The sequence below is a fragment of the Meriones unguiculatus genome, chromosome 14 (assembly GCF_030254825.1).
Source record: "Meriones unguiculatus strain TT.TT164.6M chromosome 14, Bangor_MerUng_6.1, whole genome shotgun sequence".
Classification (NCBI taxonomy): domain Eukaryota; kingdom Metazoa; phylum Chordata; class Mammalia; order Rodentia; family Muridae; genus Meriones; species Meriones unguiculatus.
In genome coordinates, this window is record NC_083361.1 from 88,541,010 (window position 1) to 88,555,500 (window position 14,491).

A 14,491-nucleotide genomic window follows, 5' to 3' on the forward strand; every position below is an offset into this window, starting at 1 on the left:
ACGGATCTAGCTTCTCAAGACAATAATTTACACACTGACACTCACAAAATTTCACAATTTTTGCTCAGCAGTAGACTGCAAATGAAGTGAAGAGGCAGCCCATGAGCACCGAGGAACTCTTTGCCAGCTGTACCCAGGCAGAACCTTGAAAGATGAGCCATTCGGGACACAGCAGTGTCTTTTATCCATGAGTGGTCTATTACAAGAAAGATGGAATCAAGAGTCTTCTGTGTGGTTCCCATCCATTAGAAATACCTCTCCAAAAGTTGATACTCAGTTCCAAGGTCAATGCTGCTGCCTCTGAAGCTGGCTGAAAACATGCCTCAAAGCTCTCAAAATCTGTACACCTCATTCTCATTCCGGCTTGTTTTATAATCCCGTACATTCTTTCTGTCATTTGCATGTTTGCCAGACATCCCTCACCCTCTAGGATGCTATCATAATTCTTGTGCACACTCTCCACTTTGATAAACCCGGCGACTGAAAGCATTAAGTCCCAAAAAGACATTTCCATTGGACTAGTCAGAAATCTAGTGTGTTCTCACAGGACTCGCCTTGACTAGATTAGATGTGAAAGATTCCATACTAGCCCCATTACAGCCACACGTGAATGCTCTTGCTCATTTAATTGTAAGAACTTAGTATGTATTTTCATTTTAATCTTACTTCAAGCATGAGAAAACACTAAAGAGGCCTATAAAATTGATAAGCCTATGAAACACATTGAAACAATTTAGACCAATTCTTGCTCTAATCTGTTTAGGTGCTGCTGTGGATATTTAAGTGTCTGTGGTGTATTAATATGAATAGTGATGTCACTAGTGCTCTCCAGTGACTGCCAGAATCCCAGACTCATTTCCACATAAAAACCAAATTATGCTTGGTGTTCAGATAAAAAAAAAGTTTTCTATATTTCTGTAATTTATCTGTTCTTTATTCATCTTCACTTTTCTCTCCTAAATAAGGTCAATATGGGAATGAAAAACCAGCTGGATAGTATGGATTTTGCCAAATCAGGACCGGACGTCTCTTTTTGACCACTGGCTGAACGGATCACCATCAATGCTGTCAATTAGGTGGTCAGCAGGCTTCAGTGCACATTTTTGTTTCTTCTTACATTGAAAACTTGTAGTGATGTTTACAAATGGACAAAAAGTAGAAGAGCTCTGGGAATTTGTATAATAAAAACAACATGAGTTAATCTGAGAGAAAATTAAGGTTAAATACAAATACAGTTTTCTCTCCATAATAAACTCCTCCCTAAGTTACAGTATTTTAGATAAACTTTTGTCTTAAAGGAATGCTCCTGAATCATGCAATTATGTGTCCTACTTTTCCTCTTCCTTGGGACCCTAATCCAGCCACGTTTCTGAGTCCTGGGCTCATTTTAGGTGGCTGTTCTGTCTTAGATCTGTCGCCTGTATTTTCTCTAGTGTTCTGGGTTACAGAGTCAACAACTTCTCTCAGGGTGAAGTCGCCATGAGGAGTGTTTTCATATCAACACGTCACCACACCGAGGCCTGTCTTTGCTGATAAGGAAGACTAGCTGGAGTGAAGTTGCTGCGTCAATTAATAAAGGCATCTTGCCTAGCATTTTTGTTTTTGAAATGAATATACCTATCAGGGATAGAGAGAATTAGGAGCTTGCTCTCAAAATAACAGTCTAGGCTTACCATAAAAGTTGTCGTTTTTGTTTAGTTTTGTTTCCTCCAAGCAAGTGCAGGTTTTTTTTTTCTAATAATACACAAAGTACACGAGCTATGTCTGTTTCAGTATGCTGAATACAAATTCAGTTTTTGAGCCTTGTGTAGGGAGTTTCTGATTAAACCCGACCAGGCACTAAAAAGAAACAATTGACAGAAAACCAAAGATGTTACATTCTGAATGACTGCATCTATAGGTGCAGCTCTTCCTCGACCTGAACCTCTTATCAATCTGTATCTCTTAGTGGTCTTCTGCACCCTGACATAAGTGGGCAGTGAGCATGTCTGCTGAGGGAAGTTGTTTGCATGAACTCTTTCACAAATTACGAAGTCCACTTGTTTCAATTAGTGGGTAAGAATCTTCAGTTCCATATGAAACAAGATGTTGCTTCCAGAAAAACTGAGTACATAAGGCTTTCCTGGGAGGCACACAGTTATAAATGCAGCTTTACTCTCTCTTAGCAGGAATGCATTTTTTTGCCCAGTGCTCAGCTGCCCCCAGTCCTCACTGACCCGATCTGTACGGATGGCTCTCTGTGAAGAGAAGAAATGATGATCTTCCCCATGTGAAAGAGAATGCTGAGTTGGATCACTGGGTTTGTATTTAGATTGTTAACTGTATCTGGACATTTTAACTGGGGATTCCACTAAGTCACTTAGATATAAACTAAAGACATTCTACTTTCCTGGGTCAGTGTGTGTGTGTGTGTGTGTGTGTGTGTGTGTGTGTGCAGGTGAGGATTACATTGGTCTGTATCCTTGCTAGTGGCCTCCAGTAAAACTTAGGAAAAACCTAAAATGTCTCACCATTCCTGTGAACAGTCATTGCATATGCTATGAGCAAAGAGTGATGATTCCCTCATCTGCAAGACTACCTTGCAAGGATGCCAAGTTTACAAGTGTTAACTGCTAGTGTATCCACATTTTACATATATATATATATACACATTCCCATCTGCTCTAACACTTGTTCTTTGCCTCTTTGATAACAGCTATTCTAACAGATTAAAGTGATCTAACAGATTAAAGTGACATCTCTTGGTGATTTTTCATTTGCATCTCCCTAATACTGAGTTTCTTTTCATGTGTGTCCTGGAAATGTCTGGGACTTCTTATTTTAAAAAAATATCTGTTTAATTCTTTTTTTCATTTCATATTCTTTTTTGTCGATTATATGTGTCCTTTATATACTTTGCATTTTAATGTGTTATAGATTATTAGTTCACAATTATTTCCTTCCATTTTAAATTGTATTTCATTTTGTTAATTATTCTCTAAGCTTTACAGAAACTTTATTAAGTCCATGCTGTTTCTATTTTACTTTTTTGTTTTTGTTTTCTCTTTTCTGTGTGTTTGGTGATAGATTTTAAAAACAAACCTGTCTTTGGTTGCTCTCTAGTGAGTCAATTAAGACAAGCCCTCACTCTGTCTCCTAGGCAGGCATCAGACTCATGGTCATGACCCCCAGGAATGCACTACAACTCTGGCTCACAGCCAATCTTTATAAATTTCACCTACACTCAATTCTCAATATTTCACACCTTTCTATCTTAAGGCTTTGGGTCCTTTTAAGCACAAGGCAACAGTTCAACTTAATTTCATTTGACGGCTTTGTTCTAATCTCATAATTGCTCTCTAATTATTCATCATGTATCATAAGTATTAGTCTAAGAACTTTGCCAGACTTGCAGTAGAGGAAAAGCAATACTTGGAACTCACATTTTGTCTCTAGAACTTAGCATAACCTACATGGTTACAGAGGGAGAAAATACAAGTGTGAGATATTTCCAGTAATTACACAAACCATTTCAAAACCAGAAAAATCACCAGAAATCACCAGGTCAGAGAGAGGCAGATCTCCAACCCTGTTGTGGATATTCAAGACAGACACATTAGGAAAGTACAGACTTCTTTGGGCCATGAGCCCATGAAAGCTCCCAAGCAGACAATGACTGTGAAGAAACAAGAAGTTTCTTCTCATTTTCTCCCTGGTCCTGTATTTTCCTCCTATTCACACCTCCTGCCCTCAAGTGCAAGCTGTGAGTATGTAAGGATCCATGATCATTGATGGAAGAGGCAGGGCACAAGGGCTCAAGTATCCTCCTTTTTAAGTATATTTTTAACACATTGGTGAATTCAAAGATAAAGGAGGTTGGGAGAGGATGGAACATGTTCACAGAAAAACAAGGAAGGGAGGAAACTTAAGAGAACTGGAAACCAGGCAGGAGAAATTTAAGTGAGGTCTCTGAGGTACTGGACCACAGGTGGAAAGACAGGAGATATTTGTGAGAGAAAAAAAAAAAACTAGAAAAAGATTTACTCCAAGACTGTAAATTAAAGCCTTAGTTGAATTCTTCTCTGAGCCTAAGGAACGGGTGTCAGGGAAGGTTTCCCACACAGCAGCTGCTTACTATCTCATCGTCCATCATGAAGACCAGACATCTGTTTATTAGCTCAAAGTTAAAATGAATACCTTTCCTCTGAACACACACCTCTTCTCTTTATGTTTTATTTTTGAATGATTTTAATGAAAATAAAAATGTCGTGACCTTCACCCTCCTTTTTCACTCTCCAGCATATCCCAATGCCTTTATATCTTAAAGGCTTCACATAAATCCTTTCAACACACACAAATAATTAAAACACACCATGGCAATGAAACAATCATTTATTAGATAAATGCTGGATACCCAAAGGCCTCCATCATTTTCCCCACAATTGACAGTTGTTGTCCAGGGGACACAAAACCTTTGTGCATGGGCCACAGCAGGAAAGAGGGCTTAGTGGTACTTGTGAGCCAGGGCAGTGGCCACTCCAGCCACCACCTTCTGAAAGGCGGCCTGTGCACAGGGGGTGAATTCATTACCCAGGTGGTGAGCCATCTCAATCACAATCATATTGCCCAGGAGCTGTGGGAAGATAAAAGAGGCATCAACATGATAGTAGAGCAAAAATACCAGAAACTGCAGGCTCCTTTCAAAAGGAATTTATGGTCATAATCTTAAACTATAGGCAGAATGACAGCTGGCTCTGCTGGCCAATTTTGATAAGAACTTTTCTGTGGCAGGCAAAATTTATATGCAAAGTATATTCTTCCCTATCAGCCTAGCCTGAAAGCCAATTATCACTAGATAAGTCTTTAGAGCTGGACAAATTAGCAGGAAAAAACTTATCTTCCTTGTTCTCAAAGCAAGTTACCAGGAAATATTTGAAAGAAACCAAAAGATAGATAAATGATGAAGAAACGCACTTTAAAACTACAACTGAAAATTAAAATTTACCGAAAAGAGGAAATCCAAACATGTTGCAAGATATTTGATCCCATTGAGAACCCCCGAGATTGTGAAGAATAAAATCCTGTTTCTTGTATTGTAGTCCAGCCCTAACAGACACCTTTAATCCAAGAGCTTTCTGTACACAGGACTCAATAAAATGAACCCCTAGATCAAGAGGTGAGCAGGAAACCGGCAGACAGGGATTAAAGAGTAAGAGGGACTTTGAGTTGAGGGGTATTTCAGGCAACACCTAGAAGGGAAATGGCTTTTAGCTCTCTAGATCTTGAGCTTTTTGAGCTTTGAGCTAGTTTTGCCCTTTGACCTTGGTTTTTTGTATTAAACAGGTTTTTTTGCTGTTGTTGTTTTGACATGTATTTTGGGTGTTTATTTTACTCTTCAGTAGATACCTATATTTAAAAATCCATTTTTATGAACTACTTATTAATAGAGTTTAAACATCTTAAAATATTCATTCTATGAGTACTGTGCTCAAGTAGTTCTGTGCTGTTGAGTCTCAATTTCACCATTTATGAATGGCGAATGCACAACTCCTTTCACAGATGTTTCACTGAAACAATATAAACATTAAAGCACCATAGAAATGCAAAGTTAGTTCCTCTTGCTCTTTAGTCCAACAGCTATATAAACTTGGTGATAATTGTACTTTCTTTATCTTTTTCCAATTCAAAATGATGTTTTTCACAGTCTGTGATACTGTTTACTGAATTGGGACAGTACAGTTCCTCATCCATGGCTTACTCTCAGGAAATCAAATGAGCCTTTTCCAGTCCACTGCAAACAGGATCAGAGTGATTTCTTACAGGTGGACACAGGGCACAGAGCATCAAGAGTTCTGAACCATCACTGTACTCCATAGTCCAATCCCAGATTTGTCATTGATGAAACAATGAGCACACACACACTATAGGAGATGGCCTTGGGCTTTGGGGACTTAACCTCCTGGGCTAAGAGCTGAGCTAGTAAGGTTTTGGGGCTTTTTCCTCTGAGTAGGAAAGTCAGCTGGTACTTTCTCTGACTCTTGAACTTGCAGGTTTTCAACCCAGTTTTTGGCTCCTCAGTCTTATCAGTAAAATAGAATGGCTGGGATTGTCGTTCATTTGAAACAACAATTTAGAACAGAGTGAAAGGAAAGAAGGAGTGTGAGTGGAGGGTAAAATGGTTGCACTCTTGGCAACACTCCCCAGGGCACCACCAGGCACCATCCAGCTACACTGCTCCCTACAAGCGCTTCCCTTTCCTTCTCACAAGAGGGTGAGCATGCAAGGCAGAGCAAGGAAACACAGGGGCCCAGCAGACTCACCTTGAAGTTCTCAGGATCCACATGCAGCTTGTCACAGTGGAGCTCGCTCAGGCTGGCGAAGGTGCCCTTCAGGTTGTCCAGGTGTTTCAGGCCATCACTAAAGGAGGTAATCACCTTCTTGCCATGGGCCTTCACCTTGTCGTTGCTCATGACAGCAGAGGCAGTGGACAGGTCTCCAAAGCTGTCAAAGAACCTCTGGGTCCAAGGGTAGACAATCAGCAGCCTAACAAGGAAAGCACAGGCAGAGGACACTGAGAGTCAGTGCCTGCTGGAGAGCAGACTTCTGTCTCCACAAGCCCAACTTCACTTGTGAGCTGCCTTGTGGCCTGGATACCAACCTGCCCAGGGCATGGCCACCAATTTCATCAGCGTTCACCTTTCCCCACAGGCCAATAACCAGGGCCTTCTGAGCATCAGTCAGGTGCCCCATGGTGTCTGTTTCTGAGCTTGTGAGTCAGCACACTAGGTCAGAAGCAAATGTGTGGAGTAATTGGTCATGCTCTGCTTTATATACCCAGCCCTGGCTCTTGCCCTCTATGCTGGTGTGAGCAGATTAACCAATGCCAGGGCGTGGCTCTCCAGGGTGAAGCTTCTGGGATGATAACCATAACCACTTAGGGTGGCTGTGGCTCAGGCTTAGGGACCTCAGATCTGGGTCCTTTCTCTGAGTAGTGCTTGCTCTTACACCTGCAGCAACCCCTGGCGCTAACACATCTTCTCTGGCTACTATATTTATACTGTTTGCACCAATAGCATAGTTTGTTTGTTAGATAGTTCTCCTTTCATATTGTTACTACACAGATGAAAATTGAAGCACATTATACATCAGAAAATCGCCTGGACATTCTTAGTTTGAGGGTTTGAGGGGTTCTTCCCCATTACAGATTATGCAGCCTAAACAAGAAGGCAAAATCATCATTATCCTTTTGGTTTTCTCGGCTAGCTCTCTTCAGGTCATGAATCAAACTTCAGATAGGAAAATATGTGTTCATGTATTTCAAGTCTCTGTTTTGTGTGCTCCCTCGTTTCTGTAATTTGCTCACTTCGTCAAGTGACTCTGACAAGTGGCACAGAGCTAAGCTGAACTGAGCATGCCCTGAACATTTGTTACTCTTTCTGTTTATTGAAACCAGACATGGAAACATAGAGGACTCACATCTCAGAAAAATAAAATAAAACAAAAATGAACATAAAGCTAGTTAGAACCCAAAGCTTAGGGTAAATGTCAGGAGACAATTATCTGTAAGGAAAGACTGAATGAGACAGCTAAATTTCTCAGTGTGTAATCAACTGATGTCTGGAGGAGCAGGGGGACTTCCTATCACTTAAGCTCAGTGTCAGCCCAGACACAATCTCTAGAGGCAGGAAAGTTGGAGGAAATTCTTCCTGTGTTCACATTTCTTCTTTCCTTCCTTCCTTCCTTCCTTCCTTCCTTCCTTCCTTCCTTCCTTCCTTCCTTCCTTCTTTCCTTCTGTACTTCCTCCTTCCCTCTATCTCTGCCTCCCTCTCTCTCTTTCTCTGTCTCTCTCCCTCCCAAACTCCCAGCCTCCCTCTGTTTTCTCTCTCTCTCACTGTGTGTGTAGCACATTCATGGATTTGCATATTCATGGATTTTTTTCAGACTCCCTTTACTTTCCATCCTCCAAACACTCACATAAAATAAGCATGAGGAGCATGAGAAAGGGGAATGAGGGTGAACATGACTAACATACATTATACAAATTTGTGAAAGTATTAAACCATGAAAAGCCCTCAAAATTTGCTGTGAAAAGAGGAAAAAGCATTTCTGAACAGTATGAGATTAGGTCTTCTCTGTCTCTGACTGTCTCCGTCTCTCTCTATGTGAACTTGTTTCCCTCTGTCTCTCTCTTTTTGTCTCTCTGTCTCTGTCTCTCTGTGTGTTTGTTTGTGTGTGTGTGTGTGTGTGTGTGTGTGTGTGTGCCCCTATGAGCCCTATTACTTGTTTAGTCAGTCACGTTCTGATGGAGTATAACAACCAACAGTGAAATGAGAAGTTCTGCTCACTGTGAAGACAATACTGTGATGGTTTCCTGCAGGCTTCTTCATTAGGTACTGTAGCATTTATTCCAGAGCTGCAATGTGGTTGATGGTCTTATTACTCAGATTGAACTTCAACCACAAAGGTTTTAAGACATCCTAAGGTCTGGTGTGAATGTAAAATTAAGTGGCCACCATAACAGCCTAATTCAGCCATATATATATATATATATATATATATATATATATATATCCCATATATATGGGATATGGGGAGCCCCACCATCACCAACCCATCCCAGCACACCAAATCACATCAGGATTGACCTCATCCTCATCCACTGAGGCCAGACAAGGCAGCCCCATTAGGCTGAAGTGCTTGAAAGCAGGCAACAGAGTCCATGTTATAGATAGCACCTGCTCAACTTACTAAGGGATCCACAGGAAGATCAAACTGCCCATCGGGTATGTATGGGTAGGCCTATATCCAGTCCATGCATGCTCTTTGGTTGGTGGTTCTTTCTCTGTAGGACCCCATGGATCTAAATTAGTTGACTCTGTTGGTTTAATTGCAGAGTTCTTGTCCCTCTAGGTTCTCCCACTCATCCACTGGACTCTCCAATTCTACCTTATGGTTGGCTGTGAGTCTCAGCATCTGATTTGAATAGTTTCTGCTGGTGGGGGGATTAGGGGAAGGGGCTCTCAGAGAATGATTACGTTATGCTCCTATCTGTAAACATAGTAGAGTATGCTTAATGGTATCAGGGCTTGGCTATCTCCCATGCAATAGACATCAGGTCGGGCCAGGCATTGGTTGATCATTTCTTTAGTCTCTATCTTTGTCTCTGCCTATCTTGTAGGTAGGCAAATTTTGGTTCTAAGGTATTTTTAAATAAATGGGTCATTTAGTTAAATGATAGTACTTTAGCACATTCTGAGTGAATTAGGAGTGACACAGAGATAGTGAGGGATCATAGAAATTTCAGATCAATTCAACTATTAAGTAAGTACAGTATCGCCTATTTTAAGAGCACATTACCTCTACTACCTGCAGGAGAGACTGGAAACCATCTTAGTAAAGGAGGTTGCTGAAAAGACAATCAGTGCATGTTTGTTTTCTAATATGGAATTTAAAAAGAGAGAGAGAGAGAGAATATGAAAGAAAAAGAAAAGTTAGTGGGATCCGTGGAAGGGAGAGGAGAAAGAAGGGAGAGGATGTGAGAGTAATATAATCGACACACCTTGTACACATAGAAAATGTCGCAAATAATGTCATCAGTTCGGTCATTAACAAAAATTAATAGAGAAAAATACTGACAAATGAATTCTTTACCAAATTTAAAATATGTGATACATCAACACTAACTATGGTATAAAAAGAAATAATTTTATTTAATTTTATTTATTTATTTTTATTAGATTTTATTCACTTTGTATCCTGGCTTTAGCCCTCTCCTTCATCTCCTCCAAGTACCACCTACCCTCCCTCTTCTCCCCATTGGCCCTTACCCTAGTCCTAGGCCCTCCTCCCCTACTATCTGAGACCTATCAGGTCTCATCAGGACTGGCTGCTTCATCTTTTTCTGTGGCCTGGCAAGGCAAGACCCCACCGCCCCACCCCCCAGAGAGAGGTGATTTTCCCTGCCCCCTGTTTCAAATGTTGTCTCAGAGGCTCATTGCCTCCTTCTGATACTGTAGGCCTAGTCCTGGATGCTTCCAGCCTCCTTGCAATCTAACCTAGACCTAGAATGTTTTCAGCCTCTGAGATTTACTGCTTAATAAGTTTGAACGTTCTTGTTCTCCTTGAGCTCAGAGCTGATTGGATCAACTCAGATGTTCTGGATCAAACCTCTTTCCCAGATCACTTATTCTTTTTTCTTTCCTTTTTATTTTTTATTGATTACAATTTATTCACTTCATATCTAGACTATAGCCCCCTCCCTTATCTCTTCCCAGTCTGACCCTCTGTCCCTCTTCTCCCCCTATGCCTCTCCTCTAGTCCACTGATAGGGGAGTTCCTCCTCCCCTACCATCTGACCCTAGCCTATTGGGTTTCATCAGGACTGGCTGCACTGTCTTCCTCTGTGGCCTGGTAAGGATGCCCTCCAAACCAGGGAGAAGTGATCAAAGAGCATGTCACCAAGTCCATGTCAGAGACAGCCCCTGCTCCCCTTACTAGGCTACCCACATGGAGACTGAGCTGCCCGTTGGCTATATCTGAGCAGGAGTCTAGGTCTTCTCCATGGATGGTCCTTGGTTGATTCATCAGTCTCTGCAGGACCGCTGAGCCCAGAAGTTTTTGGATCTGTTGGTCTACTTTTGGAGCTCCTATCCCCTCCAGATATTTCTATCTGACCCTTCTTCCATAAGATTCTCTGCGCTTTCCAAAGTTTGGCTACAAGTCTCAGCATCTGCTTCGAAGTCCTGCTGGGTAATTTCTTTCAGAGACCCTATGTGGTAGGTTCTTACCCAGTTCTCTGTCTTCTCCTGCTTCCAAAGTCTATACATTTTGCCTTTCTAATGAGGATTAAGCATCTTCCCTAGGGTTCTCCTTGTTGTTTAGTATCTTTAATAATATAGATTATGGATTTTATTATGTTTATCCTATATTAAAAGTCTAATATCCACTTATTAATGAGTATATACCATATGTGTCTTTCTGCTTCTGGGTTACCTCACTCAGGATGATCTTTTCTAGTTCCATCCATTTGTCTGCAAATGCCATGATTTTCTTCTTTTTAATTGCAGATTAGTTGTCCATTGTGTAGATGTACCACAATTTCTGTATCCATTCCTCAGTTGAGGGACATCTAGGTTGTTTCCAGATTCTGGCTATTACAAATAAAGCTGCTATGAACAAAGTTGATCACATGTCTTGTTTATGATGGAGCATTTTTGGGTAGATGCCCAGGAGTGACCTAGCTGGATCTTAGGTAGAATTTTCCTAATTTTCTTAAAAAGCAGATCATTTATTTCCTAAGGGGTACAGAACATTGCACTCCCACCCGGAATGGAGGAAGGTTCCCCTTTCTCCACATCCTCTCCAGCATGTGTTGTCACTTGAGTTTTTGATCTTAGTCATTCTGTAGAATGTAAACTGAAATCTCAGGGTGGTTTTGATGACTAAGGACATGGAGAATTTAAGTTTTTTTCTGCAATTTAATATTCCTCTGTCGAGAATTCTGTTTAGCTCTGAAACCCATTTTTTAATTGGATTACTTGGTTTGTTGGAGTTTAAATTCTTCAGTTCTTTGTATATTTTGGATATTAGCACTCTGTCAGATGTTGAGCTGAAGATCTTTTCCCAGTCTGCAGGCTGTCGTTTTGTTCTGATGATGGTGTCCTTTCTTTACAGAAGCTTTTTAGGTTCATGAGGTTCCATTTATTCTCACATTTGTTTAATTTTTATTTTTTATATTAATTATAGTTTATTTACTTTGTATCCCAGTTGTAGCCCCCTCCCTCATTCCCTTCCAACCCCACCCTCTCTCCCTCATCTCCTTCCTGCTCCTCTCTAAGTCTACTGATAGGGGAGGACCTCCTCCCCTTCCAACTGACCCTAGTTTATCAGGTGTCATCAGGACTGGCTTCAATGTCCTCCTCTGTGTCCTGGCAAGGCTGCTTCTCCCTCCAGGGTTGGGGATCAAAGAGCCTGCCACTGAGTTCATGTAAGAGAAAGTCCCTGTTCTGCTTACTAGGGAAATCCACTTGGATGCTGAGTTGCCATGGGCTATGTCTGAGCAGGGCTTCTAGGTTATATCCATGCACGGTCCTTGGTTAGAAAATCAGTCTCAGAAAAGACCTCTGTGCCCAGATACATTTGGTCTTTGTGGCGCTCCTGTCCTTTCCAGGTATTGCTAACTCCTCCTTCTTTCATATGATTCCCTGCACTCTGCCCAAGGTTTGGTTCTGAGTCTCAGCATCTTCTTTGATGCACTACTAGGTAGAGTCTTTCAGACGCCCCCTTCAGTAGGAAGCTAGATTTATTGATTGTTGCTCTTAGAGCCTGCACTGTTAGTATTCTGTTCAGGAAGTTGTCTCTTGTGCCAATGAGGTCGATGCTTTTCCCCACTTTTTCTTCTAACAGGTTTAGTGTATCTGGTTTTATGTTGAGGTCTTTGATCCACTTGGACTTTAGTATTGTGCAGGTTGATAACTATGGCTCTATTTGCTTTTGTCTACATACAGACATCTTCTTAGATCAACACCATTTGTTGAAGATGCTATTTTATTTCCAATGTATGGCTTTAGCTTCTTTGTCAGAAATCAATTATCCACTGGTTTGTGGCTGTATTTCTGGGGTCTTTGATTCTATTCCATTGATCCACCAGTCAGTTTATATTTTAGTAAATGCTGTTTTTTATTATGGTTGCTCTATGGTACAGCTTGAGTTCAGGGATGGAGACGCCTCCAGAAAATGTTTTATTGTACAGGTTTTATTTATTTATTTATTTATTTATTTATTTATTCATTCATTTATTTATTTATTTTAGCAATTCTGGGTTTTAGAGTTTTCCATATGAAGTTGAGAATTGTTTTTTTTTCCAAGTCTATAGAGAGTAGTGTCAGGATTTTGATGGGAATTGCATTTAGTCTATAGATTATAGATTGCTTTGGGCAGGATGGCCATTTTCACTATGCGAATCCTACAGATCCGAGAGCATTGGGGATCTTCCATATTCTGACATCTACTTATAATTTTTTTCTCTACAAAGTTGAAGCTGTTTTTATTTTTTTTTCCATACAGATCTTTCACTTGCTTGGTGAAAGTCACACCAGGGTACTACATGTCACCTAAGGCTATTGTGAAGGGTGTCATTCCCTAATTTCTTTCTCAGCTCACCTGTTTTTTGTACACTAGAGGATTCTGGGTTCTTTTGTGGGGGGGGTCTAGATTTTTTTTTATTAATTTTAAATTATTTGTTACAATTTATTCACTTTGTATCCCAGCACAAGCCCCTCCATCATCCCCTGCCAATTTCTCCCTCAATCCCTCTTTTCCTTGCATCTGGAAGGGATCTGGAAAACGGTGTGAAGGATCATGGTATAGGAAATAATGATGAGCATTATATCCAGCCCTGTAGACAGCAGGGCCATGGTCAGGCCATATATGATGTTGACAGTGATACTGTCACATGCCAACCTGGCAATGCCCATGTGCTCACAGTATGAATGGGGAATTACATTTCTCCCACAATACAGAAGTCGATGGACCAGGAAGATGAAGGGACCGCAGATGAAAAAGCTTCTAAGCACAGCGGCTGTGCCGATCTTGCCAATGACTGAGGATGTGAGGATGCTGCTGTATCTAAGAGGGTAACAGATGGCCACATAGCGGTCAAATGCCATGGCCAGAAGAATGGCAGACTCTGCCACAAAGATGAAATGAATGAAGAACATTTGGGAGACACAGCTACCAAAGGATATACTCTTGGAATGAAACCAGAAGATGGCCAGCATCTTGGGGGCTGTGGCTGTGGAGAGCAGAAGATCTGCTAAAGCCAGCATGAAAAGGGAAAAATACATGGGCTCATGGAGACTGCGTTCAGTCACTATCAGGAAGATCAGGAGAACATTGCCTATGACAGCCATGATGTACATAGAACAGATGGGGATGGCAATCCAGGCGTGCAGGTGTTCCAGGCCTGGGATCCCAAACAGAACATACCACACATCCTGTGGGCCAGTGTGATTGTGAAAGGAGGAGTCCACCTTCATTGTCCACATAAGCCCTGGTCTTCAACAAGCACTACAGGGGTGAAGACTGAGAAGGACTGCCAAGTCTGGATGAGGTCTGATCATATTCTTCCCAAATATTTGCATCTGTGTGGAAAGCACTAGTGAGGATTAACTAGCCTAAATATTCACACCTATGATCAAGAAAGTAATCATTGCATCTTGAAAGAAATGGTGATTGTTTGATATGTATTTTAGCACCTTACGTATATGAGCTCCTTAAATCTTTGTGGTGACCTACTAGAACGGTCTCTGTGTGAACCTTATAGCATCCACACTATTATTCACATGGACAGAAAAGGGAAGGCCCATAAGCTTTGAGTCTCTTTCCCTAGAACTCATTGAATCCCAAACTCAAAAGAAAACCTGACAGCTATGATCTTAGTCATCTTCTACTACTACAAATCAAAATAAAAGTTCTACTACTACATGTCAAAATAAAAGTATTAATCTATAAC

General features: G+C 41.0%; 2 protein-coding genes across 2 annotated transcripts; both read right to left on the reverse strand.

Moving 5' to 3' along the window:
- Positions 1 to 4,353: 4,353 nt before the first annotated feature.
- Positions 4,354 to 6,797, reverse strand: LOC132647278 (hemoglobin subunit beta-like). Its single transcript, XM_060367756.1, has 3 exons — positions 6,638 to 6,797; positions 6,300 to 6,522; positions 4,354 to 4,612 (listed from the first exon to the last, which is right to left on the reverse strand). Exons 1-3 carry the CDS (start codon positions 6,727 to 6,729, stop codon positions 4,484 to 4,486), a joined length of 444 nt encoding a protein of 147 aa, XP_060223739.1. The 5' UTR covers positions 6,730 to 6,797; the 3' UTR covers positions 4,354 to 4,483.
- A 6,486-nt stretch (positions 6,798 to 13,283) lies between these two features.
- Positions 13,284 to 14,015, reverse strand: LOC132646995 (olfactory receptor 52Z1P-like). Its single transcript, XM_060366229.1, has one exon. It carries the CDS (start codon positions 14,013 to 14,015, stop codon positions 13,284 to 13,286), a length of 732 nt encoding a protein of 243 aa, XP_060222212.1.
- Positions 14,016 to 14,491: the final 476 nt, after the last annotated feature.

What these genes read in the sequence shown, in the direction of transcription:
- LOC132647278 (XM_060367756.1), bottom strand. Translation starts at nt 6,729, where the DNA reads ATGGGGCACCTGACTGATGCTCAGAAGGCCCTGGTTATTGGCCTGTGG. An exon ending in GGTGGCCATGCCCTGGGCAG is followed by an intron (nt 6,523 to 6,637) that starts GTTGGTATCCAG and finishes TTTCCTTGTTAG; the next exon opens with GCTGCTGATTGTCTACCCTT. An exon ending in TGGATCCTGAGAACTTCAAG is followed by an intron (nt 4,613 to 6,299) that starts GTGAGTCTGCTG and finishes ATCTTCCCACAG; the next exon opens with CTCCTGGGCAATATGATTGT.
- LOC132646995 (XM_060366229.1), bottom strand. Translation starts at nt 14,015, where the DNA reads ATGAAGGTGGACTCCTCCTTTCACAATCACACTGGCCCACAGGATGTG.